This window comes from Caretta caretta, chromosome 1 (genome assembly GCF_965140235.1).
Source record: "Caretta caretta isolate rCarCar2 chromosome 1, rCarCar1.hap1, whole genome shotgun sequence".
Taxonomy (NCBI): domain Eukaryota; kingdom Metazoa; phylum Chordata; order Testudines; family Cheloniidae; genus Caretta; species Caretta caretta.
Window position 1 is genome coordinate 287,594,148 of NC_134206.1, and position 27,515 is coordinate 287,621,662.

At 43.2% G+C, this 27,515-nt stretch overlaps 2 protein-coding genes across 3 annotated transcripts in view; one reads left to right on the forward strand and one right to left on the reverse strand.

Moving 5' to 3' along the window:
* The window catches only part of PTPRB (protein tyrosine phosphatase receptor type B), a 105,118-nt gene that overhangs the window by 6,353 nt on the left and 71,250 nt on the right, over positions 1-27,515 (forward strand). Inside the window, exons 3-4 of one of the 2 annotated variants that reach the window (XM_048835789.2) lie at positions 17,817-18,058; positions 26,586-26,862. In XM_048835789.2, coding sequence (XP_048691746.2) covers positions 17,817-18,058; positions 26,586-26,862 — 519 coding nt within the window. Of the gene's footprint in view, positions 1-17,816; positions 18,059-25,565; positions 26,210-26,585; positions 26,863-27,515 lie in introns of those variants that run through there. The other variant, XM_048835788.2, reaches the window with a different exon arrangement.
* On the reverse strand, positions 1,368-26,692 carry LOC142070597 (uncharacterized). The gene is made up of 2 exons (XM_075124361.1): positions 26,479-26,692; positions 1,368-3,307 (listed from the first exon to the last, which is right to left on the reverse strand). The coding sequence occupies exon 2, from the start codon at positions 2,846-2,848 to the stop codon at positions 1,913-1,915; it is 936 nt and encodes a 311-aa protein (XP_074980462.1). The 5' UTR covers positions 2,849-3,307; positions 26,479-26,692; the 3' UTR covers positions 1,368-1,912.

The window sequence follows — 27,515 nt, forward strand, 5'->3', positions numbered from 1 at the left end:
ATCATTATATCCTCTGTCTGTTTAGTCTGCAACTTCAGCTAGACATAACAGAGGAGATAACAAATAAGCAAAATCACTCATTGTCAGCTGCTCTTGGTGCAATCTGTCTAAGGGACCCAGCTTTTCCTGGTCCCCTTCAGTTCAACCACTCCATAAATTCTTAGCTTAAATTGAGTCAATCAGCCCTTAAACTCCAGAGCTTGCCATCTCCTTTTGTCTCCTTGTGGGTTTCTTAGACACAGCCTGAAATGGAGGTAGGTGACCCTCTACTATGCCAGGCTTTTCTACCTCCCTTCCATCTCTGTTTGCCCTCATTTATAGATGGGCATGTTTTCCTTATGGGTCACAGCTGTGGGTCCATGTCTCTGTGATGGGAAGTTCTGGCAGCTGCACAGGGGGAGTGATCAGCCTGATTGCCTGTAATTAGGGAACACTCTCCTCTCCCTTCTGCCTTTGCTCAGTATGGGGTTTGCTAAACCCCATTACACTGTACACTTTGACATTCAGCCAGGTAGTGCCAAAATTTCTTGTTTCCATTTTCCCCACTCCCTTCCACTTTATCTGCTCCTTTGCACCATCTGTCCCACATACAGACCCTCCCCTCTAAAACAGTACCCTTCTGCACACCTTTGGTGTGCCTGTCCTCTTTTATTATCTCAGACATTGGACTGAGTCTTGGAGGATTACATCATGGGGAGACTAAAGCCAAAAGGGCTTGATCCTGCACCCTTTAAAGTCAATGGTAAACCTCACATTGATTTCAGTGGAGCAGGATCAGGTATAAAGTAGCCAGCTAGCCAGAAGAAGCACTCAGTAATTCCCAAATGGAGGTAAGCCTCATCCCAAGGTTTTTTGTTGGTTTAAAATGTAGGTTAAACTGAAAATAGAAGTGATAGAAAGCGTTTTTCCATGTGCCGGCCACCTTCTTGCTGAGGCTGTTAGAACAATGCTTTTCTGGTCTGTCAAAATTCCAGTGGCTCATATGTTCACCGCTGTCTATAAGCTACTTACCATCCACCATCCAAACCAGTTGAAGCTCCTGGTTAGCACAAGTGAGGCGCTAAAAGAGTTCCCCCTCTAACCTGAATAAGCATACACATTTTTTGGTTTATAAATTAGTATATGTTAGAGCTAGTCAAAAAAATGATGAAACATTGTTACACACACATAAAAATTCAAAAGTTTTCACATAGTATTTTTGTCAGAATTTCAAAGAATTTCAACCAGCTTCAGTGTATGCCTTTAACGAAGCAATATGATGCATCATGCGCTGAACATGAAACAAACGGTGTCTGACAATTGGTTTGAATTAGAAAAGTATTTTTAAGATATTTAGAAAAATATAAAAAGAACAGGAGTACTTGTGGCACCTTAGAGACTAACAAATTTATTTGAGCAAAAGCTTTCGTGCGCTACAGCTCACTTCATCAGACGCATTCAGTGGAAAATACAGTGAGGAGATTTATATACACAGAGAACATGAAACAATTGGTGTTACCATACACGCTGTAACCAGACTGATCACTTAAGGTGAGCTATTACCAGCAAGAGAGCGAGGGGGGACGGAGGGGAGGACCTTTTGTAGTGATAATCAAGGTGGGCCATTTCCAGCAGTTGACAAGAACGTCTGAGGAACATTGAGAGTGGAGGGGGAATAAACATGGGGAAATAGTTTTATTTTGTGTAATGACCCATCCGCTCCCAGTTTCTATTCAAGCCTAAGTTAATTGTATCCAGTTTGCAAATTAATTCCAATTCAGCAGTCTCTCGTTGGAGTCTGTTTTTGAAGTTTTTTTGTTGAAGTATTGCCACTTTTAGGTCTGTAATCGAGTGACCAGAGAGATTGAAGTGTTCTCCAACTGGTTTTTGAATGTTATAATTCTTGACGTCGGATTTGTGTCCATTTATTCTTTTACGTAGAGACTGTCCAGTTTGACCAATATATATCAATATATATCACATTGGCACATATCACATTGGTAGATGTGCAGGTGAACGAGCCTCTGATAGTGTGGCTGATGTGATTAGGCCCTATGATGCTGTCCCCTGAATAGATATGTGGACACAGTTGGCAACAGACTTTGTTGCAAGGATAGGTTCCTGGGTTAGTGGTTCTGTTGTGTGGTTTGTGGTCACTGGTGAGTATTTGCTTCAGGTTGGGGGGCCGTCTGTAAGCAAGGACTGGCCTGTCTCCCAAGATCTGTGAGAGTGATGGGTCTTCCTTCAGGATTGGTTGTAGATCCTTGATGATGCATTGGAGAGGTTTTAGTTGGGGGCTGAAGGTGATGGCTAGTGGCGTTCTGTTATTTTCTTTGTTGGGCCTGTCCTGTAGTAGGTGACTTCTGGGTACTCTTCTGTCTCTGTCAATCTGTTTCTTCACTTCAGCAGGTGGGTACTGTAGTTGTAAGAATGCTTGATAGAGATCTTGTAGGTGTTTGTCTCTGTCTGAGGGGTTGGAGCAAATGCGGTTGTATTGTAGAGCTTGGCTGTAGACAATGGATCGTGTGGTGTGGTCTGGGTGAGAGCTGGAGGTGTGTAGGTATGCATAGCGGTCAGTAGGTTTCCGGTATAGGGTGGTGTTTATGTGACCATCGCTTATTAGCACCGTAGTGTCCAGGAAGTGGATCTCTTGTGTGGACTGATCCAGGCTGAGGTTGATGGTGGGATGGAAATTGTTGAAATCATGGTGGAATTCCTCAAGGTCTTCTTTTCCATGGGTCCAGATGATGAAGATGTCATCAATGTAGCGCAAGTAGAGTAGGGGCATTAGGGGACAAGAGCTGAGGAAGCGTTGTTCTAAGTCAGCCATAAAAAAGTTGGCATACTGTGAGGCCATGCGGGTACCCATAGCAGTGTCTCAAAGATAGCTGGGAGTGCTGGTAGCATAGGGCCTGAGGAGGGAGTCTACATAGCCAGACAATCCTGCTGTCAGGGTGCCAATGCCTGAGATGATGGGGCGTCCAGGATATCCAGGTTTATGGATCTTGGGTAGCAAATAGAATACGCCAGGTCTGGGTTCCAGGGGTGTGTCTGTGCGGATTTGTTCTTGTGCTTTTTCAGGGAGTTTCTTGAGCAAATGGTGTAGTTTCTTTTGGTAACCCTCAGTGGGATCAGAGGGTAATGGCTTGTAGAAAGTGGTGTTGGAGAGCTGCCTAGCAGCCTCTTGTTCATATTCCAACTTATTCATGATGACGACAGCACCTTCTTTGTCAGCCTTTTTGATTATGATGTCAGAGTTATTTCTGAGGCCGTGGATGGCATTGTGTTCTGCATGGCAGAGGTTATGGGGCATGAGGTTGTGAGGTTTCTATATATAGAGAAAAATATATACTCTTTAGTATAAAGTTATCAGTTTTTTACATAAAAGCTTAAAAAAATACACTACACATTTTCATTCTAAAAACTATGATTTCCAACTAGAGAACACTGCATTATTCCACTTGCTTTTTGTTTAACTTGAGTTCCTAAAATAAAATAAATCAACCACCATCCTCCAAAAGAGCATTTAAGGGCAGAGTTTTTTCAGGACAATTACTACATATCTTGACAGGTTTCAGAGTAGCAGCTGTGTTAGTCTGTATCCGCAAAAATAAATTTGTTAGTCTCTAAGGTGCCACAAGTACTCCTTTTCTTTTTACATATCTTGGATGGCTAAAGTAGCAGCTTTCATCTTAGTGCATTTTTAACACTACCCAAGATACACTATAATCACCTAAAATAGTCTGCTTCTCCGGTCTCATTGTTTAAGTAAATAGTACTTACATTATATATGTGCACTTTTAAAGAAACTCTTGCCCATCTTTATGATGATCCTAAAACCTCTAGGTCTCTCCTGAACTCCCACCAACAAATACTATGCATATAAGGACTTCAGGAATAGGCCCACAATTTCGTTGTCTTTTTTGTTTAAATCCTGTATGTATTTCTCCCACAGGAATAAATAAAACTTCAGCTATAGATCCAATTATAAAGACCTAATTGGTTATAATTCCATGCTATAGTAATAGGAACCCAAGGATAAATGTGATATTTCAGTTTTGTAAAAAGAAATGGTAGCATCTTCACTGAAGTTTAAGCCCTTTATTTTGATGTGTTTTTCTAACTCACAACGAGCTACAATCCCTTGAAACACAAAAAAAGAGGCGACTGAGGACAGAACTGTGCTTGCTCACAGGGGGAAAATTTTGGAAGGTCTGAGCAGCCAAGAAAGTATAGAGAAGATACAGAGGAGATGAATGTGGCTACGGTGCTGCACATGTTGAAAAGTAGTCATTGTTTTTAAGGTTCATAGACATGGACAAGAGAGACTGTCCTAACAAATTTTCAATCTTTAAATCTAATCTAACAAATTCATTGTACTTGAGTCTCATCTAACAACTGCATTGTACCTGAGCATATACTGTACTGACAAACTCATGTCTGAGTCCATACTGACAAACAGAAGCGCATCTGTTATTTCATGGAGGAGACCTTTAAAGGCATAGTTGGGAGTTAGATCTCCAATTCCCATTGACTTTCAGTGGGAGCTGGGCTTAGATATCCCTTTGTGTCTTTGAAATATCTCCCCCTTAATGACAGGTTTCAGAGTAGCCACCGTGTTAGTCTGTATCCGCAAAAAGAAAAGGAGGACTTGTGGCACTTTAGAGACTAACAAATTTTTTTGAGCATAAGCTTTCGTGAGCTACAGCTCACTTCATCGGATGCATTCAGTGGAAAATACAGTGGGGAGATTTATATACACAGAGAACGTAAAACAATGGGTGTTACCATACAAACTGTAATGAGAGTGATCAGGTAAGGTTTGTCAACTGCTGGAAATGGCCCACCTTGATTATCACTACAAAAGGTTTTTCCACCCCACTCTCCTGCTGGTAATAGCTCATCTTACCTGATCACTCTCGTTACAATGTGTATGGTATCACCCATTGTTTCATGTTCTCTGTGTATATAAATCTCCCCACTGTATTTTCCACTGAATGCATCCGATGAAGTGAGCTGTAGCTCACGAAAGCTTATGCTCAAATAAATTTTTTAGTCTCTAAGGTGCCACAAGTCCTCCTTCTCCCCCTTAATGTCTTTCAATTCTACATAACATACAAGTTCTAACTAGAAAATCTATATACAAACTGTCTCTCCTGATCAAATGCAGTTACCTGTGGAACCAGCTGTAGATATCCAAACTAAGTCCATTCTAATAGTTTTAGACACTGTCTAAATGTTAATTTAGAGCTAATAGCAGAAAAGAAGCAAAGGATATTACTTTGTATTTATATTTTCCTATACACTGTGTTCATGGAATGAAAAGATACCAGAAGAGGATTTCATTAAATACCTCTTCTTCCTGAAAAGTTGGCAGAATGAGGATTCTGATGGATAAGTCACAGAAACAGGATTGAACTGAGTATTCAGATTGAAAAGATAAGTATAAAAGTGACCTAAACAGGGTGATTACCCAGGGACTGGGTGCACTCATTTAATGCAATCACCTTTGGTCTCAGAACCAGAATTCAAACTAATAATGAGCAAACAGCAGAAGGCCCTGAAACTGGAAAGTTTTTGATAAACCGCCTTCCCAGGCTTGGGCTGCTCTCCAGACTTTTTGATTTGTGCCCTTCTCTGTATGGAAGTACTTTCTATACACACATATGGAGGCCCCCTCAACGAAGTTCCTCCTCATTCCCACCTGTTCAACAGCCAGGCTTTTTACCCTCAATCACTTTCACCCAAGTCAAGGCCTACTGGCTTGTCTCTCTTCTATCTATTGTTGTCTTCTTCTTCTCACAGCTTCCCTTTTTATTCCTTTTTTCCATTCTCCCAAACCATTCTCCCTTCATGTACATCAAAATAGTTTTTCTGGAAAACAAATCAATAGATATTCCATAATCAAGTTGTGTTTTTCTAATTCAATGCAATGAATTTAATGCCACTGCCATATCCAAAGCCTTGTAAGGTGAAATCACCTCTTAACCCATAGAACAGGCAGTGAGCATGCAAGTTGCCCTCCTCAAACTATCTGGTCAATATGTCACAACCATGTCTCTTAGAATGAAGATTTAGTTAGTTTGTTAGTTGATCTCCCTGCTGAGATGGCAAACAAATTGCCATCCACAATTGCTGACAAATATACTCATAATTTTTTGATGTGGCTATTTGCCCAGTAGGCACTTAAATGAGACCACCAATTCATTGCACATAAGCCTCTGAACAGCTTCTGTGTGGTACAGCCTTTTTGTTACTATAGACTGGTCTGAATTGTAATTAATCTCTAAGTAGTGAAAAACTCACATAGCCTACTCCCATCATCATAGAAGGTTTAATTTCTAATAAATGATGAGTTAAAATGTAAATTCTCAATTGTAAATCTAGCAATAAACAATGTCATCTATATTGGTTGGCCTAGTAATCTAGCACTGACATGGCTCTTGAATGCAACTGGAACTTTATCCTTCTCTGCCCAGCTGTTAAGTGGTGGGAGCACCATGGAGGCTGCACTGTCAGCCCTAGCAGAAAGGATCACTTTGTGTTGTTCCACTAAAAACCCTCTGACCAGGGGATATTAAGGCCCAAATTCATCCCTGCACTAGTGTTGAGCCCATCACAGGGAGGCAAGACAGAGACAAAGTGCCCCCCTTAACCTGGTGCTGATGGGGACCAGTGTGTCCCCTGACACACAATGACTTCTATATCATCTGTGACTGTCAGGGAATAGCAATGGAAAGTCCTTGGACATAAACACATCCAACAGCATCCAAACGAAAGAGCCCCAGGAGGTTCAGGAACAGGAAAGGGAGGACCGCAGGGACACTTAGAGCCTGAAGAACTTCCTGGTGGAATAACGATACAGAGAAATTTCTGAAAGATTTTAACAGCACCAGTACTGAGACTATAGCTTCAGTCTGTCAGTCTTTGAATTCTAAGCTCTCCTATGTGGAGTTTACAATTATATTATCAATAAGTAATTATTAGCAAAGAGTGAATCTGAAAAGGTTTTGTTTGGAGCAGTATCCAAAAGTGTGGATACTTCTCTAAAGTATCTGATTTTTTAAAAAGACACGATAATAGAGGCTCAACTTAAATGTATACCCCAAATTAAAAAATACAGTAAGAGAACCAAAAAAGTGCCACCGTGGCTAAACAACAAAGTAAGAGGAGCAGAGAGAGGCAAAAAGGCATCCTTTAAAAAGTAGAAGTTAAATCCTAGTGAGGAAAATAGAAAGGAGCATAAACTCTGGCAAGTGAAGTGTAAAAATATAATTAGGAAGGCCAAAAAAGAATTTGAAGAACACCTAGCCAAAGACTCAAAAAGTAATAGCAAAAAAAAATTTACGTACATCAGAAGCAGGAAGCTTGCTAAATGACCACTGGGGCCGCTGGACGATTGAGATGCTAAAGGAGCACTCAAGGACGATAAGGCCATTGCGGACAAACTAAATTAATTCTTTGCGTCGGTCTTTACGGTTGAGGATGTGAGGGAGATTCCCAAACCAGAGCCATTCTTTTTAGGTGACAAATCTGAGGAACCGTCCCAAATTGAGGTGTTATTAAAGGAGGTTTTGGAACAAATTGATAAATTAAACAGTAATAAGTCGCCAGGACCAGATGGTATCCGCATTCTGAACGAACTCAAATGTGAAATTCTAGAACTACTAACTATGATTTGTAACCTATCATTTAAATCAGCCTCTGTATCAGATGACTGGAGGATAGCTAATGTGACACCAGTTTTAAAAAGGGCCCCAGAGGTGATCCCGGCAATTACAGGCCAGTAAGCCTGACTTCAATACCAGGCAAACTGGTTGAAACTATAGTCAAGAACAGAATTGTCAGACACATAGATGAACATAATTTGTTGGGGAAGAGTCAACATGGTTTTTGTAAAGGGAAATCATGCCTCACCAATCTACTAGACTTCTTTGGGGGAGTCAACAAGCATGTGGACACGGGGGATATAGTGTACTTAGATTTTCAGAAAGCCTTTGACAAGGTCCCTAACCAAAGGCTCTTAAGCAAAGTAAGCTGTCATGAGATAAGAGGGAAGGTCCTCTCATGGATTGGTAACTAGTTAAAAGATAGGAAACAAAGGGTAGGAATAAATGGTCAGTTTTCAGAATGGAGAGAGGTAAATAGTGGTGTCCCCCAGGGGTCTGTACTGGGACCAGTCCTATTCAATATACTTATAAATAAGACTATGATTTAATCACGGGTATTTTTAGTAAAAGTCATGGACAGGTCACGGGCAAGAAACAAAAAATCACGCCCGTGACCTGTCCATGACTTATATACCATAAATACCCCTGATTGAATATTGGAGGGGAAGTCTGAGGGGGCCACGGCAGCAGCTGCGGGGATGGAACCCGGGAGGGCCTGTGGCACCAGCTGCTGATGGGGGGAGGGGAAGCCCTGGGGGCCCGCTACTGCTCCGGCTGCCGCCAGGGGAAAGGGAAAGCCCAGGAGGCCCCACTGCTGCTCCGGCTGCTTCTGGGAGATGGGGGAAGCCCCGAGGGGCAGGTACTGCTTCAGCCGCCCCAGGACCACTGCCGGGAGCCACCGAGCTGCAGCTGCTCCCACTGTCCCCGGGTCCACCATTCAGGGAGTGCCCTAGGTCAGCCTCATAGGCCGCTGCTCGGGTGGTCCCTGAGGCCAGCTGCCCAGGGTCGCCAGAGCAGCAGCTGGTGTGACTGGCCCCAGGCTGCTCCAACAGTGGCCAGTGTAGCTGTCCCCAGCGCCACATGGAGCAGCTGGTCCCGGGGCAGCGCTGGGGTCAGCCACACTGACTACTGCAGAAGTCACGGAGGTCACAGGAAATCACGGAATCTGTGACTTCCTGTGACCTCCGCGACAGACACAGAGCCCTCTTCATAAATGATCTGGAAAAAGGGGTAAACAGTGAGGTGGCAAAATTTGCAGCTGATACAAAACTACTCAAGTAGTTAAGTCCCAGGCAGACTGCGATGAGCTACAGAGGGATCTCACAAAACTGGGTGACTGGGCAACAAAATGGCAGATGAAATTCAATGTTGATAAATGCAAAGTAATGCACATTGGAAAACATAATCTCAACTATACATATACAATGATGGGGTCTAATTTAGCTGTTACCACTCATGAAAGAGATCTTGGAATCACTGTGGATAGTTCTCTGAAAACATCCACTCAATGTGCAGTGGCAGTCAAAAAAATCTAACAGAATGTTGGGAATCATTAAGAAAGGGATAGATAATAGGACAGAAAATATCATATTGACTGTATATAATCATAGAATATCAGGGTTGGAAGGGACCTCAGGAGGTCATCTAGTCCAACCCCCTGCTCAAAAGCAGGACCCATACCCAATTAAATCATCCCAGCCACGGCTTTGTCAAGCCTGACCTTAAAAACTTCTAAGGAAGGAGATTCCACCACCTCCCTAGGCAACGCATTCCAGTGTTTCACCACCCTCCTAGTGAAAAAGTTTTTCCTAATATCCAACCTAAACCTCCCCCACTGCAACTTGAGACCATTACTCCTTGTCCTGTCCTCTTCCACCACTGAGAATAGTCTAGAACCATCCTCCCTGGAACTACCTCTCAGGTAGTTGAAAGCAGCTATCAAATCCCCCCTCATTCTTCTCTTCTGCAGACTAAACAATCCCAGTTCCTTCAGCCTCTCCTCATAACTCATGTGTTTCAGACCCCTAATCATTTTTGTTGCCCTTCGCTGGACTCTCTCCAATTTATCCACATCCTTCTTGTAGTGTGGGGCCCAAAACTGGACACAGTACTCCAGATGAGGCCTCACCAATGTCAAATAGAGGGGGACGATCACGTCCCTCGATCTGCTGGCAATGCCCCTACTTACACATCCCAAAATGCCATTGGCCTTCTTGGCAACAAGGGCACACTGCTGGCTCATATCCAGCTTCTCGTCCATTGTCACCCCAGGTCCTTTTCCGCAGAACTGCTGCCTAGCCATTTGGTCCCTAGTCTGTAACTGTGCGTTGGGTTCTTCCGTCCTAAGTGCAGGACCCTGCACTTATCCTTATTGAACCTCATCAGATTTCTTTTGGCCCAATCCTCCAATTTGTCTAGGTCCCTCTGTATCCTATCCCTGCCTTCCAGCGTATCTACCACTCCTCCCAGTTTAGTATCATCTTCAAATTTGCTGAGAGTGGAATCCACACCATCCTCCAGATCATTTATGAAGATATTGAACAAAACCGGCCCCAGAACCGACCCCTGGGGCACTCCACTTGACACCGGCTGCCAACTAGACATGGAGCCATTGATCACTACCCGTTGAGCCCGACAATCTAGCCAACTTTCTACCCACCTTATAGTGCATTCATCCAGCCCATACTTCTTTAACTTGCTGACAAGAATACTGTGGGAGACCGTGTCAAAAGCTTTGCTAAAGTCAAGATACAATACATCCACTGCTTTCCCTTCATCCACAGAACCTTCCCTTCATCATAGAAGGCAATTAGATTAGTCAGGCATGACCTTCCCTTGGTGAATCCATGCTGACTGTTCCTGATCACTTTCCTCTCATGTAAGTGCTTCAGGATTGATTCTTTGAGGACCTGCTCCATGATTTTTCCGGGGACTGAAGTGAGGCTTACTGGCCTGTAGTTCCCAGGATCCTCCTTCTTCCCTTTTTTAAAGATTGGCACTATATTAGCCTTTTTCCAGTCATCCAGGACTTCCCCCGTTCGCCACGAGTTTTCAAAGATAATGGCCAATGGCTCTGCAATCACAGCCGCCAGTTCCTTTAGCACTCTTGGATGCAACTCATCCGGCCCCATGGACTTGCGCACGTCCAGTTTTTCTAAATAGTCCCTAACCACCTCTTTCTCCACAGAGGGCTGGCCATCTATTCCCCATGTTGTGATGCCCAGCACAGCAGTCTGGGAGCTGACCTTGTTCGTGAAGACGGAGGCAAAAAAAGCATAAGTCCATGGTACGCCCACATTTTGAATACTATGTGCAGATGTAGTCACCCCATCTCAGAAAAGATATACTAGAATTGGAAAAGTTTCAGAAAAGGGCAACAAAAATGATTAGGGGTTTGGAACAGCTTCTGTATGAGGAGAGATTAATAAGATTGGGACTTTTCAGTTTGGAAAAGAGCCAGCTGAGGGGGGATATAACAGAGGCCTATGAAATCATGACTGGTGTGGAGAAAGTAAATAAGGAAGTGTTATTTACTCCTTCTCATAATGCAAGAATTAAGGATCACCCAATGAAATTAATAGGCAGCAGGTTTAAAACAAACAAAAGAAAGTATTTCTTCACACAGTGCACAGTCAATTTGTGGAACCCTTTGCCAGAGGATGTTGTGAAGGCCAAGACTATAACAGGACTAAAATAAGAACTAGAGAAATTCATGGAGGATAGGTCCATTAATGGCTATTTGCCAGGATGGGCAGGGATGTTGTTATTAGACCCTCTGTTTGCCAGAAGCTAGGAATGGGTGACAGGGGATGGATCACTTGGTGATTACCTGTTCTTTTCATTCCCTCTGGGGCATCTGGAACTGGCCACTGTTGGAAGACAGGATACTAGGCTAGATGGACCTTTGGTCTGACCCAGTATAGCCATTCTCATGTTCTTAATCTCTTGGGTCTGTGGAAATAGGCTGGAAGCAGGTGTCACATTAGATATCTGGAATGTCCTGCTTCCATTGGCATTGGAATCACCACAAGAACTTGGGGATACTACAGAATTTCCAAAACCAGTAAGTGTAAGGAAACATGTGGGTTTAGGGTGAAGTTTGGGGGCATTCTTGTTTTTATCTGAACCAGTTCAGCTTCCCCCTATGTATCCATGAGATACAAAAATTTGTTCAAGGATAAATCCTGTAATGCAAAGTTACAGACGAGGAAGACATTTTTCTAAGGTAAAATCCATTTTTTTAACTTTTAAGGAACTACACAGAGAAGGCTTTAAAAACATACCATTGGTCAGTTTCTGCTACTCTTCTGTATTCTTACCTGCAACAAAAGACGGAGCCTGATTTTTAAAAATGGCATCCATTTTTGCAGGCTACCGACAGTTCAAGTAGTTAGAAATCTAAATCCAACATTCATTTTTCCTGCAAAACATACAGACCCTTTCAAAACATTGCCCTTCTATTTTCAATAATTGCTTAGAACTGATTTTATATCATAGCTTCCCTTAACTTCCATAACAGGGGTCTGATTCATGCACGTTTCAGTTATAATCCAACATCACTTATTTGAAACTGTTTTTGCTTACCCCCGATAGCCAATCTTACAAGATCTGAGAAGTTCCAAAAAGCTGTACCAGACCAGCTTGTCTGGGTATTTAGGAGTCATGATAGGATACTAGTATTTGGCAACTAAATCAGCAATATATTTTTGCATTGCACACTACCATCATATTCCCAAAACTGATGGATTTCACGTTCTTGTAAATGGCCTTATTTTGCTTAGGTGGCAAAAGAGGAATGTGTATATGCAGTTTGCAAGATAGATGTAATCTGTGCATTTTCATAACGTTCTCATGCTTTGATACTGATGGTTGTAGTATGTTTACATGCAGTATGTCATTCAGCCACCAGAGGTCATCTTTAAAAAATTACTCCCTGTTGGCCTGATTGTTCCCATTGAAGTCAGTGAGAGTTTTTCCATTGATTTCAATGGGAACAGTTAGAACAAGGGTTTTCAAACTGGGGGTCGCGAGGTTATTACATGGGGAGTCACGAGCTGTCAGCCTCCACTCCAAACCCCACTTTGCCTCCAGCATTTATAATGGTGTTAAATATATTTTAAAAGTGTTTTTAATTTATAAGGGAGGTCGCATTCAGAGGCTTACTCTGTGAAAGGGAAGGAGGACTTGTGGCACCTTAGAGACTAACGAATTTATATGAGCATAAGCTTCCGTGAGCTACAGCTCACTTCATCAGATGCATGCTGTGTAAAATACAGTGAGCCCGTTGCCAACTGTGTCCACATATCTATTCGGGGACACCATCATAGGGCCTAATCACATCAGCCACACTATCAGAGGCTCGTTCACCTGCACATCCACCAATGTGATATATGCCGTCATGTGCCAGCAATGCCCCTCTGCCATGTTCATTGGCCAAACTGGACAGTCTCTACGTAAAAGAATAAATGGACACAAATCAGATGTCAAGAATTATAACATTCAAAAACCAGTCGGAGAACACTTCAATTTCTTTGGTCACTCGATTACAGACCTAAAAGTGACAATTCTTCAACAAAAAAACTTCAAAAACAGACTCCACAAGAGCCTGCTGAATTGGAATTAATTTGCAAACTGGATACAATTAACTTAGGCTTGAATAGAGACTGGGAGTGGGTGGGTCATTACACAAAGTAAAACTATTTCCCCATGTTTACTCCCCCCCCCCCACACACACAGTGTTCCTCAGACATTCTTGTCAACTGCTGGAAATGGCCCACCTTGATTATGACTACAAAAGGTCCCCCTCCTCCCCCCGCTTTCCTGCTGGTAATAGCTCACCTTACCTGATCACTGTCCTTACAATGTGTATGGTAAAATCCATTGTTTCACGTTCTCTGTGTATATAAATCTCCTCACTGTATTTTCCACTGAATGCATCTGATGACGTGAGCTGTAGCTCAAAAAAGCTTATGCTCAAATAAATTGGTTAGTCTCTAAGGTGCCACAAGTCCTCCTTTTCTTTTTGGGGATACAGACTAACACAGCTGCTACTCTGAAATCTGTGAAAGGGGTCACCAATACAAAAGTTTGAGAACCAGTGAATTAGAACAATGCTGAACACCTTTGAAAAGCCTACCCTAGAGCTCTCTGTGTGCTGTATAGATTTCTAAGCAGGTGGATGCTTCCTGGTCAAAAAGAGATACAACGCTGGAACTCAAGCTGTGTGGACATCTGTTTGTGTCTACGATGGGTAGTTTTCTTTAACAAATACCTTCTGTTTAAGATGGACCAGGAATCCTTGTATCAGGACAGTGGTGCTGCTCCCTTGGAAAAATAATATTAGGTCTGATTCTGTTTTTATTGAAGTCAGTGCAAAGCTACCATCAATTTCAGTGTGTGGAGGAGTAGGTCTATATTGAGCAGTACTCCTGAAAATAGAATAAGAGACTGATTTATATAGTGAAAGGTAACTGACTGGCTCCTGTGGTCAATCTTATGTTGACTAGAAGGGTCCTTTGGCTAGAAACCCACAGTAGTACTGACCTTGACCTCCAGCATGACTATCATATGTGTGATTCTGTGTTCAATTTGACTTCTCGCAGAGGTGAGGGAGTGTTTCTGCAAAACACCTGCTCTACAGTCCTTTCTGTCTATCAAGTTCTGTCTCCTCTGCATGGTCGCAGCTACTAGTCCCCTGCCTGCTGAATGCTGTTATGTGTGGCTCTAGTGTCAGGACCTGCCCTTTTATGGAGTTGAAGCTTACCTAAAACCCAGCTGGCAATGCAATGCAAACTATTTCCTGCTGCAATCATTGCTATTTAGCTATACATGACTTGGCTGAGGCCAAGATTTTCAAAAATGGGTGCTTTAAGTTAGGCTTCTAAATCCATATTTAGGCACCAAATCAAGTGGCCTGATTTTCAAAAGTGCTGCTGAGCACCTGGTAGCTCCCATTGTCTTTAAGCAACCTTTTTGCCAGCTAGTCTAGTCTTTGGAGTAACTCAGAGAAGTTTCAGAGAAATGCTACATTTCTATGGCCCCAAGGGGCCCTCCTTGCAACTGAGGACAGTGAGAGCACAGTGATGCTCTAGCCACACCCTCTCTCTCCCCTCTGGTAAAAGCTGTGTAGTGTAGACTGAGCGCTACATGGGCTCCACACATGCACCAGGGGATTCTCCAGATATCCTATTAAAACAGCATCCTGGCTGTTTTGCACCACTGGAGCAGACTTTAGGTTAAATGCTGCTCTCCCAGTTCCATCAGCGATTTCAGTGGAGTTAATCCAGCCTTATACCAGTGTAAGAGAGAGCAGCATTAGACCCGCAGTATTGGCCTTAGCACCTAGATTTTGTAAAATATTTGATCAACATTTTTGTGATTTAATAGAGACTTAGAAATTTTTGTTCATAGAAGAGCAAAATTAGATAAAAAAGGGGAAATACATACAGTAGTATGGTTATATATTCATCTGAAAAATACCTCTGAAAGGGCTCAGATGATATATGCTGGGCTAACATACTGTGTTGTTCGGATGAGGAAACATGTTCATTAAAGTGTAACTTACAGAAACATATGTCTTATATATTTTGGTTATATTCCTGGATGTAAATAAGAGCATGCAAAGTTTTAGTTTATCAGTAGCATTAAATAGGCAAGTTAACATATGAGAAAAGTTATATGCATTTTAGGAGGAAAGTTCACCAACTGATCCTTTTGGTAGAGGAGTAAACATAGGTTGGCATGCTAAGACATCATAATTACATGCTAAATAATCATACTGGAAGTTTTCTGCTACATCTAACCCAGTTATTAAATCTTTTTAGAAGGCCTGTGAGCTAAAATTGTTCTAAGTGGCAACCAACCCAGTGGTGCAGCACCAAAACAAAGTTCTGTCATGTGCAAGACCCTGGTTCAAAGACAGGAAAAGTATCATAGGCTTTAGGCTAGTAAAGGCTAGACATGGTGATTCAGTTCTCTGGGAGAAGACAGTGAGCAGTTCCAAGTGCCCAGCCTAAATGTGGTGCTCCTAGATGGAGAGTCCACCACAGATTGAACCCTGCCCTACTGGCCACAGAGAAAGGATATTAAATACATATCAGTGGGGAGGAAGAGACATGAAAATGTGGAGGAAAAATGTGCAGTAAAATCTTTCCTGCATGCTAATTGTAACTTTGGCATTCTCTAAAGGATACGTGACTAAAAACACAAACCAGTGGTACAAATTTGCAAATGATTCAGCTAACTCATATAATTGTTATCAGAACCTTGAAAAGACAGCAACCAAGGGTCGTTTGCTCTCTGGACAGAACTGGTATAATAGTACACATGGAAATGTTTTAAACTATCATCGAATCTCTGAAATGTGGAGCTGGAAAGGACCTTGAGAGGACATTGAGCCCAGCCCCCTGTACTGAAGCAGAATCAAGTAAACCTAGACCATCCCTGACAAGTGTTTGTCCAACCTGTTCTTAAAAACCTCCAATGATAGGAATTCCACTACATCCCTTTGAAGCCTATTCCAGAACTTAACTAACCTTATAGTTAGAAAAGTTTTCCTAGTATCAAACCTAAATCCCCCTTGATACAGAACAATTGATCACCATCCTCTTTGTAACAGCCCTTAACATATTTGAAGACTGTTATCAAGTCCCCCCTCAGTCTTTTTTTCTGAAGACTAAACATGCCCAGTTTTTTTAACATTTCCTCAGAGGTGAGGTTTTCTAAACTTTTTTTAATTTTTGTTGCTCTGCTCTGGCATGTCTCCAATTTGTCCACATCTTTCCTAAAGTGCGCTGCCCAGAACTGGACACAGTACTCCATCCAGAGCCGTCCCGTCCATAGGATGGGGCAACCACCCAGGGCCCCACGCTTTGGGGGGGGGGAGGCGTGCTTCAGGGGGACATGGCATCCAGGACAGCCTGGGGGAATAGCGGGGGGCCTTGTGCCGGCAGCAGCAAGCACCCTGGCCCCAGCCTCGCTCAGGGGAGGGGGCGGAAGCCAGAAAGAGGAGGGGTGGGAGCTTGAAGGAAGGAGTGGAATGGGGGCAGGATGGAGCAGGGGCAGGAAGAGGTGAGGCGGGGGCTTGGGGTGGAGTGGGGGCAGATGAGGGGGTAGTCCCGGGCCCCGCACCCTCTTAGGGACAGCCCTGACTCCAGCTGAGGCCTCACCAGAGAGGGAAAATTGCTTCCATGTCTTAGAAATTACATTCCTATTAATATAGAATATCAGGGTTGGAAGGGACCTCAGGAAGTCATCTAGTCCAACCCCCTGCTCAAAGCAGGACCAATCCCCAATTTTTGCCCCATATCCCTAAAGGGCCCCCTCAAGGAGAGAACTTACAACCCTGGGTTTAGCAGGCAAATGCTCAAGCCACTGAGAGCTTCCCCCAGGCCAATCTCACCTTTTTTTTGCAACTGCATCACATTGTTGGCTCATGTTCCATTTTTCATCCACCATCAGATTCTTTTCAACAGTACTACCACTTAGTCAGTTATTCCCCAGTCTGTAGTTGTTCATTTGATTTTTCCTTAGTAGGTGAAGTACTTTGCACTTGTCTTTATTGAATTTCATCTTGTCTAAATCAAAACAGTTCTCCAATTTGTCAAGGTTGTTTTGAATTCTTTGATCTACTATTTTCAAGCAAGAATTAAAAGTAAAATGCAAGCATCACACTTGTGATACAGAGGGCCATATTTAGGCTGCATTTACACTAAAGCAACTTTATTAGCTTGAATTATGTCCCTCTGCATTTACAGCACTGTAAATTAGATTAGACTCTAGCCTGGAATGTGATGCAAATAATTAGTTTCCCCTAAGAAATTGGAATCTTTTGATATCCAATACATTCAAATAAGTGCAAAATTTTGTAAGCCATATCATGCCATCAAAATTAAAGCACTATTTCCCTCCTCAGAATCAATGGGGAATTCTGCTTAAAATTTATGGTTTAAATGATCCAGTAATTTTGTTTTACTATGGTTTTCACAAATATTCTAATCATGTAAGCGAAAGGTCTATAAAACATCTGTTTCCAAGGCTATAGAACTGACAGGAACACTTACACTAAACTACTTACAGTATAACAGGTTCCAGGGTCTTTACTGTTGAAAGAACGGATGATGAGCAAATATGAAGCTAATTTTAGTTATTGTCCTTTATTCATCTTAGATCTGCACTGGATTTTCTGCATCTTGGAGAACAGTAGAAGTACCTCCTCTCCCTTTAATGCTATTACATCTAGTCCTGGGAATTTCCATAGGAGTAGCACAGAGATCTTCATCAGAAACATTACAGAAAACTACAATAAAAACACTAATGAAAAACTCTATCTGACCCTGAAGTTGTCTGCAGTAACAGAGAAATCCTGGATTCCAGCAACTCCCTATCAATACTTCAGTACCACAGAAGAGGTAAGGCAGACAAGTTAATTGGAATATACTGGGCCTGGTTTTCAGTCATTCCGTATCTGTATCAAATGCATTGACAAGAAGCTTGAAAATGCCAGGGGACATATTCAGAGTAAGTGCAGTCCAGCTGAGCGGGCAGAGGACAGGGTGCTATTTCTGATTCTCCAGTTGGCATGCTGTGTGAGCTGTGGTTCCATCTCTATTGAAAAGAAAAGTGCTATTCCAACCTTATGAGCCTGATTTTCAGCTGTTTTGCAGGTGCAAGTAATCCTATGTGCAATTTAGGTAGTTGAGTTAAATACATGGTTTTCAGGTATACGCGGGTGATGTCTGAATGACTTAAATAATTGTGAGCTAGATTCAGCCTGGCTCTTATGTCGGGGATATGCAGTGTGGAGATGGTGTAAAGAACTTTTTCACTGCCACCTTGCGTAAGTGTTAGGCAAAAGTACAAGCCCTGTACTCAGGGAACCACAGAGGTTGCTCTTTCCTTGCTTCACTTAGGGCCCACTCACCCACAGGGGGAGAGCAGAGATGGGAAGGAGGCAGACTTTTTATGCATAGGCCAGAAAAACCAGCAAAGAGTACTAAGTTTCACCCTGTAAAAGGATGTAGCAGTGCACATGCGGACTCTATAGGATGCCTTCCACCCTTCCCTCTGTGTGCATCTCTGCAAGGTACAGTCAAGTACTGTAAGAGAAAAACACAGTGTGTGGATGCAAAAACACAGATCATCTGTAAAAATCTGGCTATGTGCAGGCAGTAAGGTTTAAAGAATGTGATATGTAATTTGTTATATCACTGCTACAGATATACTGATGTTTCAAATCCCTTCAATTCCATGTTGCTTCTATTGCCATGGGATATTTTCTGTGCTAAAAGGTTGGAATGGGCAAATAAAAGTGTTTAGTCATTACTTTAGGTGACAGCATTACTTTGGATGAGACTGGGAAATGTGCTTTGTATCTGCCCAGTTTTGTATGTATTCCAGTAGAACTTACTACCATGCAGCTGTTTGGAGTGCTCTATAACAGTTTTCTGTTTATTCAATGGTCTTCACTGTAAAGGTGAAATTCACCCTGATTCAGTGGGCCTGCCCAAGGATGTCAGCACCACCTAGGCTTTGCTGGGGGTGGGGGCATGGGGGGGAATGGATGGACTGTGGATGGAGAGGCCTCGAAGCGAGGCCTCTACATCCCTGGTTTGCCACAAAGAGCATCTCTGCACCCATTCTGCATAAGCTGGTGTGGAGGGCAGCGCGGGAGGTAGACGGGGGAGCAATGTGAGCCAGGACTATGCAGATCCAGAATCCAAACACACACAAAACGTGTAGAGAGGCTGTAGCTGCTATCCCAGCATATAGGCTGGAGCAACTGCAGCAAGAGGTAAAGTTGCTGCACTGCAACCCCGCAGTCTGGTGCTGAGCTGAGGGAGGATTTTGCACCCAGGTATGATTTGATTTTTCAGGTTTCATGCAAGTGAATTAGATGTACATTATACATCAAGCTAGCTGTCTCACACACACCATTAAGGTACATGCACTCCAACTAGAACGCTAAGGGCCTACTGGTAACTTCACTCTGAATCGAAATATTACACAAAATCTTTTGTTGTTAATAGCAAACTTACACTCTGCCTCCCCACACTGCCACAAAGTACCCCCATCAAAGTTTTAGAAAAATCAGGCTACACCATGATCTAGTGAACTAGGAATTCCTAAATTCTAGTCCTGGTTTTGTCAATGATTCACATCAGTGGACTTCAGCAAATCACATAGGTCAAATTTTTCAAGCCTAGAGGCCTAAAGTGAAGCACTTAAATCCATATTAAGCATTTACATAAAAGTGATCTAATTTTTGGAGGTATTGAGCACCTGCAGCTCCCAGCTACATCAAGCCACTTTAATTTAGGTGCTTCGCTTTAGACATACAAGTTTAACATTTTTGGCCTTAAACTGCTGGTCTTTCAGTTTCCCTGTCTGTAAAATGGGGTTAAAACATTTATTTGTCCACTTGCCATGGGTGTTTAAAGGATTGTATAATGTTTGTACAATGCTTTGAAAATAGAAAAAGCTATATAAGTACGTAATATCATTGTTAGGAACACAATGATGTCTGTGAACAGTACCAACACAGGCCAGTCTCCATAGCTTACAGAATAAAAGCCTTGACGTTGTTTGCCTGTGAACAAACCCATTTTGGGGGGACAATGGCGGCACTTGAATCAAACAAAATGTTTAGTTTAGAGCAGCTCTGGGTTGCAAGTAAATCTGCAGCTTGTACTTTCAAAGCTGTGACAAAAGCTATGCAAAGCCCATTTCCTTCTGATTAAAAAAAGAGAGAGAGCACAGTTGGTGTTTAAAAAAAAAGAAAAAAAAAAGCCAGGAAACCTTGGGAAAGTGTCTGAAAAAGACTGGAGCCTGCTATTAGACACACATCCGGGCACTCCCAAAACTCACTTCCAGCTTTTTTAAAAAAAAATAAAATTCTTGGCTGAGCAGACTGATTCAGTAACTGCTAAGGGCCATGCTTACTGATTTACTAAGAGTGTGTCTGTTCAGTACCAACTTAGAATTAATTCTTTGGTATTATGCTGTTTATTCTGTTAAAATATAATACCATCAGTGGCCTATCCTATCCCTTATTCCAGTGTTGGGATAGACATCTCTGGCAATCCTTACCCTTGAGTGTCACTGTCCTCTGCAATATACAGAAGGATTCCTGGAAGTTCACACATCTATACTTATTTTCCAATGAAAATACAGGAAGGGTGAGACTTTTAAAGCCTTTTCAATTGCAGGGGTAACAATCAATCAGTCAATCAATAAAAAAAGAACTGCTTCTCAATTTAAGGACAACACAGAAAAAGCAGCAGCATCCTCTTACTTGTGAATCTCCCAGGATGAAATTTTGAAATTTGGCTCTCTTTTGCCATAGAGCACAATACAACTGAATTATTCTGGTTGGAAACAACCTCTTCAGGAGAATTCAGTCCTTTTAGGTAAAATTCAACATTTGGTTGAAGCTCTGAAACTTCTCCTGATTTCATTAAGACCAATTGGTAAAGAAAAGGGCAATGGGTTGATTGTCTAGAAACGTACCTGCAAATTTGATCAAAAAAAGTTTGCCATGTTCCTCAAACACAGATTTTTCTTCTTTCATTCCAAATGTATATTTAGTTTATGTATTTTTAAAAAGAAAAGGAGTACTTGTGGCACCTTAGAGACTAACCAATTTATTTGAGCATAAGCTTTCGTGAGCTACAGCTCACTTCATCGGATGCATTCAGTGGAAAATACGGTGAGGAAATTTATATACACACAGAACATGAAAAAATGGGTGTTTATCATGCACGCTGTATGGAGAGTGATTACTTAAGATAAGCTATTACCAGCAGGAGGGGGGGGAGAGAAAACCTTTTGTAGTGATAATCAAGGTGGGCCATTTCCAGCAGTTAACAAGAACGTCTGAGGAACAGTGGGGGGGGGGGGAATAAACAAGGGGAAATAGTTTTACTTTGTGTAATGACTCAACCACTCCCAGTCTCTATTCAAGCCTAAGTTAATTGTATCCAATTTGCAAATTAATTCCAATTCAGCAGTCTCTGTTTTTGAAGTCTTTTTGTTGAAGAATAGCCACTTTTAGGTCAGAAATCGAGTGACACTAAACTGGGAGGAGTGGTAGATATGCTGGAGGGTAGGGATAGGATACAGAGGGACCTAGACAAATTGGAGGATTGGGCCAAAAGAAATCTGATGAGGTTCAACAAGGACAAGTGCAGAGTCCTGCACTTAGGACGGAAGAATCCAATGCACCGCTACAGACTAGGGACCAAATGGCTCGGCAGCAGTTCTGCAGAAAAGGACCTAGGGGTGACAGTGGACAAAAAGTTGGATATGAGTCAACAGTGTGCCCTTGTTGCTGAAAAGGCCAATGGCATTTTGGGATGTATAAATAGGGGCATAGCCAGCAGATCGAGGGACGTGATCGTTCCCCTCTATTCGATGTTGGTGAGGCCTCATCTGGAGTACTGTTTCCAGTTTTGAGCCCCACACTACAAGAAGGATGTGGAAAAATTGGAAAGAGTCCAGCGGAGGGCAATAAAAATGATTAGGGGACTGGAACACATGACTTATGAGGAGAGGCTGAGGGAACTGGGGATGTTTAGTCTTCAGAAGAGAAGAATGAGGGGGGATTTGATAGCTGCTTTCAACTACCTGAAAGGGGGTTCCAAAGAGGATGGCTCTAGACTGTTCTCAGTGGTAGCAGATGACAGAACAAGGAGTAATGGTCTCAAGTTGCAGTGGGGAAGATTTAGGTTGGATATTAGGAAAAACTTTTTCACTATGAGGGTGGTGAAACACTGGAATGTTTTCAGTGGAATCTCCTTCCCTAGAAGTTTTTAAGATCAGGTTTGACAAAGCCCTGGCTGGGATGATTTAGTCGGGGATCGGTCCTGCTTTGAGCAGGGGGTTGGACTAGATGACCTCTTGAGGTCGCTTCCAACCCTGATATTCTATGATTCTATGACCAGAGAGATTGAAGTGTTCTCCGACTGGTTTATGAATGTTATAATTCTTGACGTCGGATTTGTGTCCATGTATTCTTTTACGTAAAGACTGTCCAGTTTGACCAATGTAATAAACCAATAATCCCCTCTGCCATGTACATTGGTCAAACTGGACAGTCTCTACATAAAAGAATACATGGACACAAATCCGACGTCAAGAATTATAACATTCATAAACCAGTCGGAGAACACTTCAATCTCTCTGGTCACTCGATTTCTGACCTAAAAGTGGCTATTCTTCAACAAAAAGACTTCAAAAACAGACTCCAACGAGAGACTGCTGAATTGGAATTAATTTGCAAATTGGATACAATTAACTTAGGCTTGAATAGAGACTGGGAGTGGTTGAGTCATTACACAAAGTAAAACTATTTCCCCTTGTTTATTGCCCCACCCCACCACCACTGTTCCTCAGATGTTCTTATTAACTGCTGGAAATGGCCCACCTTGATTATCACTACAAAAGGTTTTCTCCCCCCCCCCCCCCCCGCTGGTAATAGCTCATCTTAAGTGATCACTCTCCTTATAGTGTGCATGATAAACACCCATTTTTTCATGTTCTGTGTGTATATAAATCTCCTCACTGTATTTTCCACTGAATGCATCCGTTGAAGTGAGCTGTAGCTCACGAAAGCTTATGCTCAAATAAATGGGTTAGTCTCTAAGGTGCCACAAGTACTCCTTTTCTTTTTGCGAATACAGACTAACACGGCTGCTTCTCTGAAACCTGTATTTTTAAAGTACATCTTTGCTATAATTTAAGATTCTGAACGTGGTGCATTTACAGAAGGATCTATGTGTGATCTACACAAGTTCAAAAAAAAAACCCAAACAAACAGGTGCTTTTAAACATGCACATGTTGAAATAGGGACCTATAGTTTTTTTCCAGATATGTTATGCTTATAGATCTCTGAAGGTGTGGTGACCATATTGATAATGTTTTGTCATTCTTGGAAGCACTATCACCTCACTGTTTCTAAAAATGATCTTGTAATATCAGAAAGTCTGAGTGGCTAGTGCAGCAACTGACATCACTCAACTTGAATGGATTTTAACAAGATACCGCTATCATTTCAGATCTACATTTATTTTGTTCTAACACACATGCCGTGTGTTACCTATCACACTACTGTTTATCACTTTAGAATAGCACTTTAGAATAGCAGAGACCATAATTTTGTACCGTTTTTGTACAGTGCCTAGCACCATAGGGTCCTGGTCAGTGACTGAGGTTCCTGGCACTACCATACTACAAATAATACATAAAAATAACACTAATCGTATCACTACAGCTTATGAATCACATAGTTGTGGTTACGGAAAATTTTTAGACATGTCACTGAAATTGATCCAGCATGATACCGTGTTTGGGTTGATGCTCAATTTATTGTTTATGTCCTTCATTTTGAGCCAGATTCTGCCACATTTGTTGCAGTGGGATGATGTGCAGAATAACGCGTTGATCGTAATACTGAGCTTTGCATCAGTGGACCCCTGCACACAGTCCCACTGAAATCCATGGAGCTTTGCACAGGTGTGGGAATCCACACTCAGAGAGTTCAGTGTGGGCTCAGAGACCAAGATACTATTCAGCATGAGTAAAACTGTTAGAAGCTTGGCCTTTTCACACTGTTGGATCTTGCTTATCAGACTGATCACTTATTTCTAACAATAGACAGAAATATCCAACAGCCCCCCCTTCCTCCAAGAGGGTTAACAAACAGCTATTTTTAACTCACAGCATTTTTTCATGTCAGTACCCACAGAAGAAAATGTAACAATGCTGCTGAAAAATGTGCTTAATTGTTGATCATGAAAGTTAAAACCCTTGTACATTATATAGTACTGAAAATGCAGAAATATAATATATCCTGTGTAAAGGGGGAAAAAAGCCTACTTTTCTTTTCTAGTGAACTCCAAATTTACCCAATCTGCTTCTATCTTATCTATCCTGATACTGAAGATGTGAAACAATTCTAGGTACAAAGAAAAGGAGTACTAGTGGCACCTTAGAGACTAACCAATTTATTTGAGCATAAATAAATTATGCTCAGATAAATTGGTTAGTCTCTAAGGTGCCACTAGTACTCCTTTTCTTTTTGTGAATACAGACTAAAAAGGCTACTACTCTGAAATTCTAGGTACCTTACCCCCCCCCCACCCCCTGTTTACTATGGCTTGAAATGTAGATGAAAGGAAATGGGAGTAAATAGGAGAAGTGGTGGGTTCTGCTGTTGCTTCTGCTTCTTTAGTGTATGACATTCATTTTCTTTGTTCCCTGAGAATCTGGAGACTTTCTTGCTTTCTGTGGTGTGTATTTTTAGTTTCAGAGCTATTCAGGAACTGGGAAGGAGATTGTTTCAACGACAAAAGTTGAGGGGGGGGGGAAGCGGAGATAACTTGACCCTCTTTGATGTACTGATTACTCCTCCATCCATGGAGTTGTGGAGAAATTAAATACCAGGGCATACAAAGCCTTGAACTCTTTTGTGTGTTTTTACAGGTAGAGATTAGACTGGTTTGAATATGCTAGAAAAACAACGAATGAGTATGTTGACTGCTGGTTATTTAATCTTGGGCACTGCTGAAATGACACTGTGGGGCACAGAGAGAATGAAGGAGGGGCTGAAAAACTTAGCCAGAAAGTTGCACTCTCCAGATGATGACTTTGCAGAGACACCCCCAGTCTCTAGACAGATGGGAAAGGAGGTTTGAACACAATCTGTGTAAAGCCCAGGTTGGCAAAGGAGAACGTGGGGGGGGGGGGGGCGGCTGGGAAAGTGAACTGGATGGGACCCGGGGTGAGGCAAGTGTGAAACGAGACGGTTTACATAAGAGATTCCGATGGGCGTGGGGAGGGGGAGAGAAGCTCAGGGCAATGAGCATCTGGTCGCTCCCGAGTCAGAAATAGCCCTGGGATAGGAGCGGAGCCCCGGGAGAAAGCAGATGAGGGAGGAAGATAGGAAGGAAGAGGGCTGGGGGAGAGGAAAGTGAAGGGGGAGAAGCGAGAGGCGCTGAGCCTAGCACCAGGAGGAAGGAGCGGAGGAAAGTGAAAGTCTTGGAGCAGGCTGAGGGGGGCACAGGGGGCAGCCCGGCCTGGGCGCCCTGCCGGCCGCAGACATTGGCTCCTGCCCCCCCTCCCCCTTGTGCCTCTGGAGAGGGACGCAAGGAAATTGCCTTTTGATTGCGGAAGTCGGCGGCCAGGGCTGAGGCAGAGTCAGCCGGGGTCAGCATGGCAGCGTGGGAAGTGCTGCGGCGAGCTGCCTCTTCCTCCTCCTCCCGGAGCCTGCAGCCGGCCGCGGGCAGCCCCTGCGCACCCCCTGCCCGAAGGAAACCTCAGGGAGCCCGGGGCCCCCCCTGAGCGCATGCGACAAGTGCCCTGCCCCGCAGAGGGCTGCCCCTCGCGCACCAGCCGGGGGGGGGGGAGGGGGGCTCGACCCAGGACCCATTTTTGGCAACTTCGCTTCTTTATCCCTCCCCACCCCACCCCCCCCACTACGAGGATTATTGCAAATAAAACACTGGTGGCAATGCTGCGCTCGGCAGCTGGGGTCTCCTTGTGGATGGCGCTGGCCCTCATCAAGGTGAGCTGCCAGGAGGGGGGAAGGGGCGCCAGGGGGAACCCGCAGTTCTCCCCCCCCCCATCATTTCATCTTCACTGAGTCCATCCCAGAGCAACTCACCTGCACCCCCCTTTCCTACTGCTCAGAGACTCCCCTCTGCCCCCTGCCACTCTCCCACCTCTCCCCCAGGTGAATTTCCATTGCTGCCTTCACCAGCAGCACCCTCCCCCCCCCCCCAGGGGCAGCGGGGGCAGTCTCCTTTTCTTGACTCACGTTGCAAGTCTCCCCACCTGGTGAGCGACCCCAATGGCCCCAAGACCGACTCAGGGAATAAGGTGAGTGCTGCAGAAGTCAAGGCATGTTGTGGCTAATCAGCGGTCTGTGTTGTCCTCTCCAGAAGGGCCATGGGGAGCCTGTGAAATGCGCCATCAACCTGACGGAGTGGAGGGTCTCCAGCCGGTCTGTCTATCTCAGATGGAGCAGTTTGGGGAATCTCTGCAACTTCACCCTGACGTGCAGCTCTGACAACGCCTCGCACACGGAGTGTCATCCCGTCCAGAAGACTAACGAGTCCTACGAATGCAGCTACAATGGCTTAGAAGCAGGGACTTTGTATCATCTCAGGATTTTCTCTCTCTCGGACACAGAAACGAGGAACATCTCCTTGCAAACAGGTAAGGGCGACAGGTGCAGAAGTGCTGCAAACTTTTCTTTTTTTGGCAGCGTAGGAAAGGGGGCTTGGGGCGGTTTGTTCCCCCCACAATCTTATTTCGAGGCTGATTTTCCTGACCTTGCTTTGATGATGGAAAATAGAAGGCAGGTGATGTCCCAAAGGATTATTGACTCTGTTTCCAAAGGCACTTTAAATCTATATCGTTTGCAGCAGGCTGGCTGTAGAATTCCCATACTTTAACTCCTTCCCAGTTGCTCTCAGTAAGTGCTGCTGAAAAGTAGCACTCTGGGCTTGAAGGGAGATTTTACTGTGAATAGTCTAGATCTGTTTAAAGGGTTTATTTTGTTAAAAAATAGACTTCAAACGATTATAATACAAAACAGAAGATCTATTTTGAAATAGCAGCATAAAATATGCTTTGTGCTCTTCAAAGACGTTACAGATTCTCCGTTCATAGCATATTTGCTTGCATTTAAAACACAACTATTCCATTATAAACTAACTGAACCTATCAAGAGTGCATAACTGACTGTTTTACTCTGCATAACTTTACTGGAAATAAGTTTGACCAATTTCAGCCCGTGAAAGCTGACAGGTAGCTGTTCAAAGCTAATACTTTTTCCTAAAATAAAACTGCTTGTGATTATAGTTAAA

Excerpts from the sequence above, each read along its gene's own strand:
- LOC142070597 (XM_075124361.1), bottom strand. The coding sequence starts at position 2,848 with ATGGGTACCCGCATGGCCTCACAGTATGCCAACTTTTTTATGGCTGAC.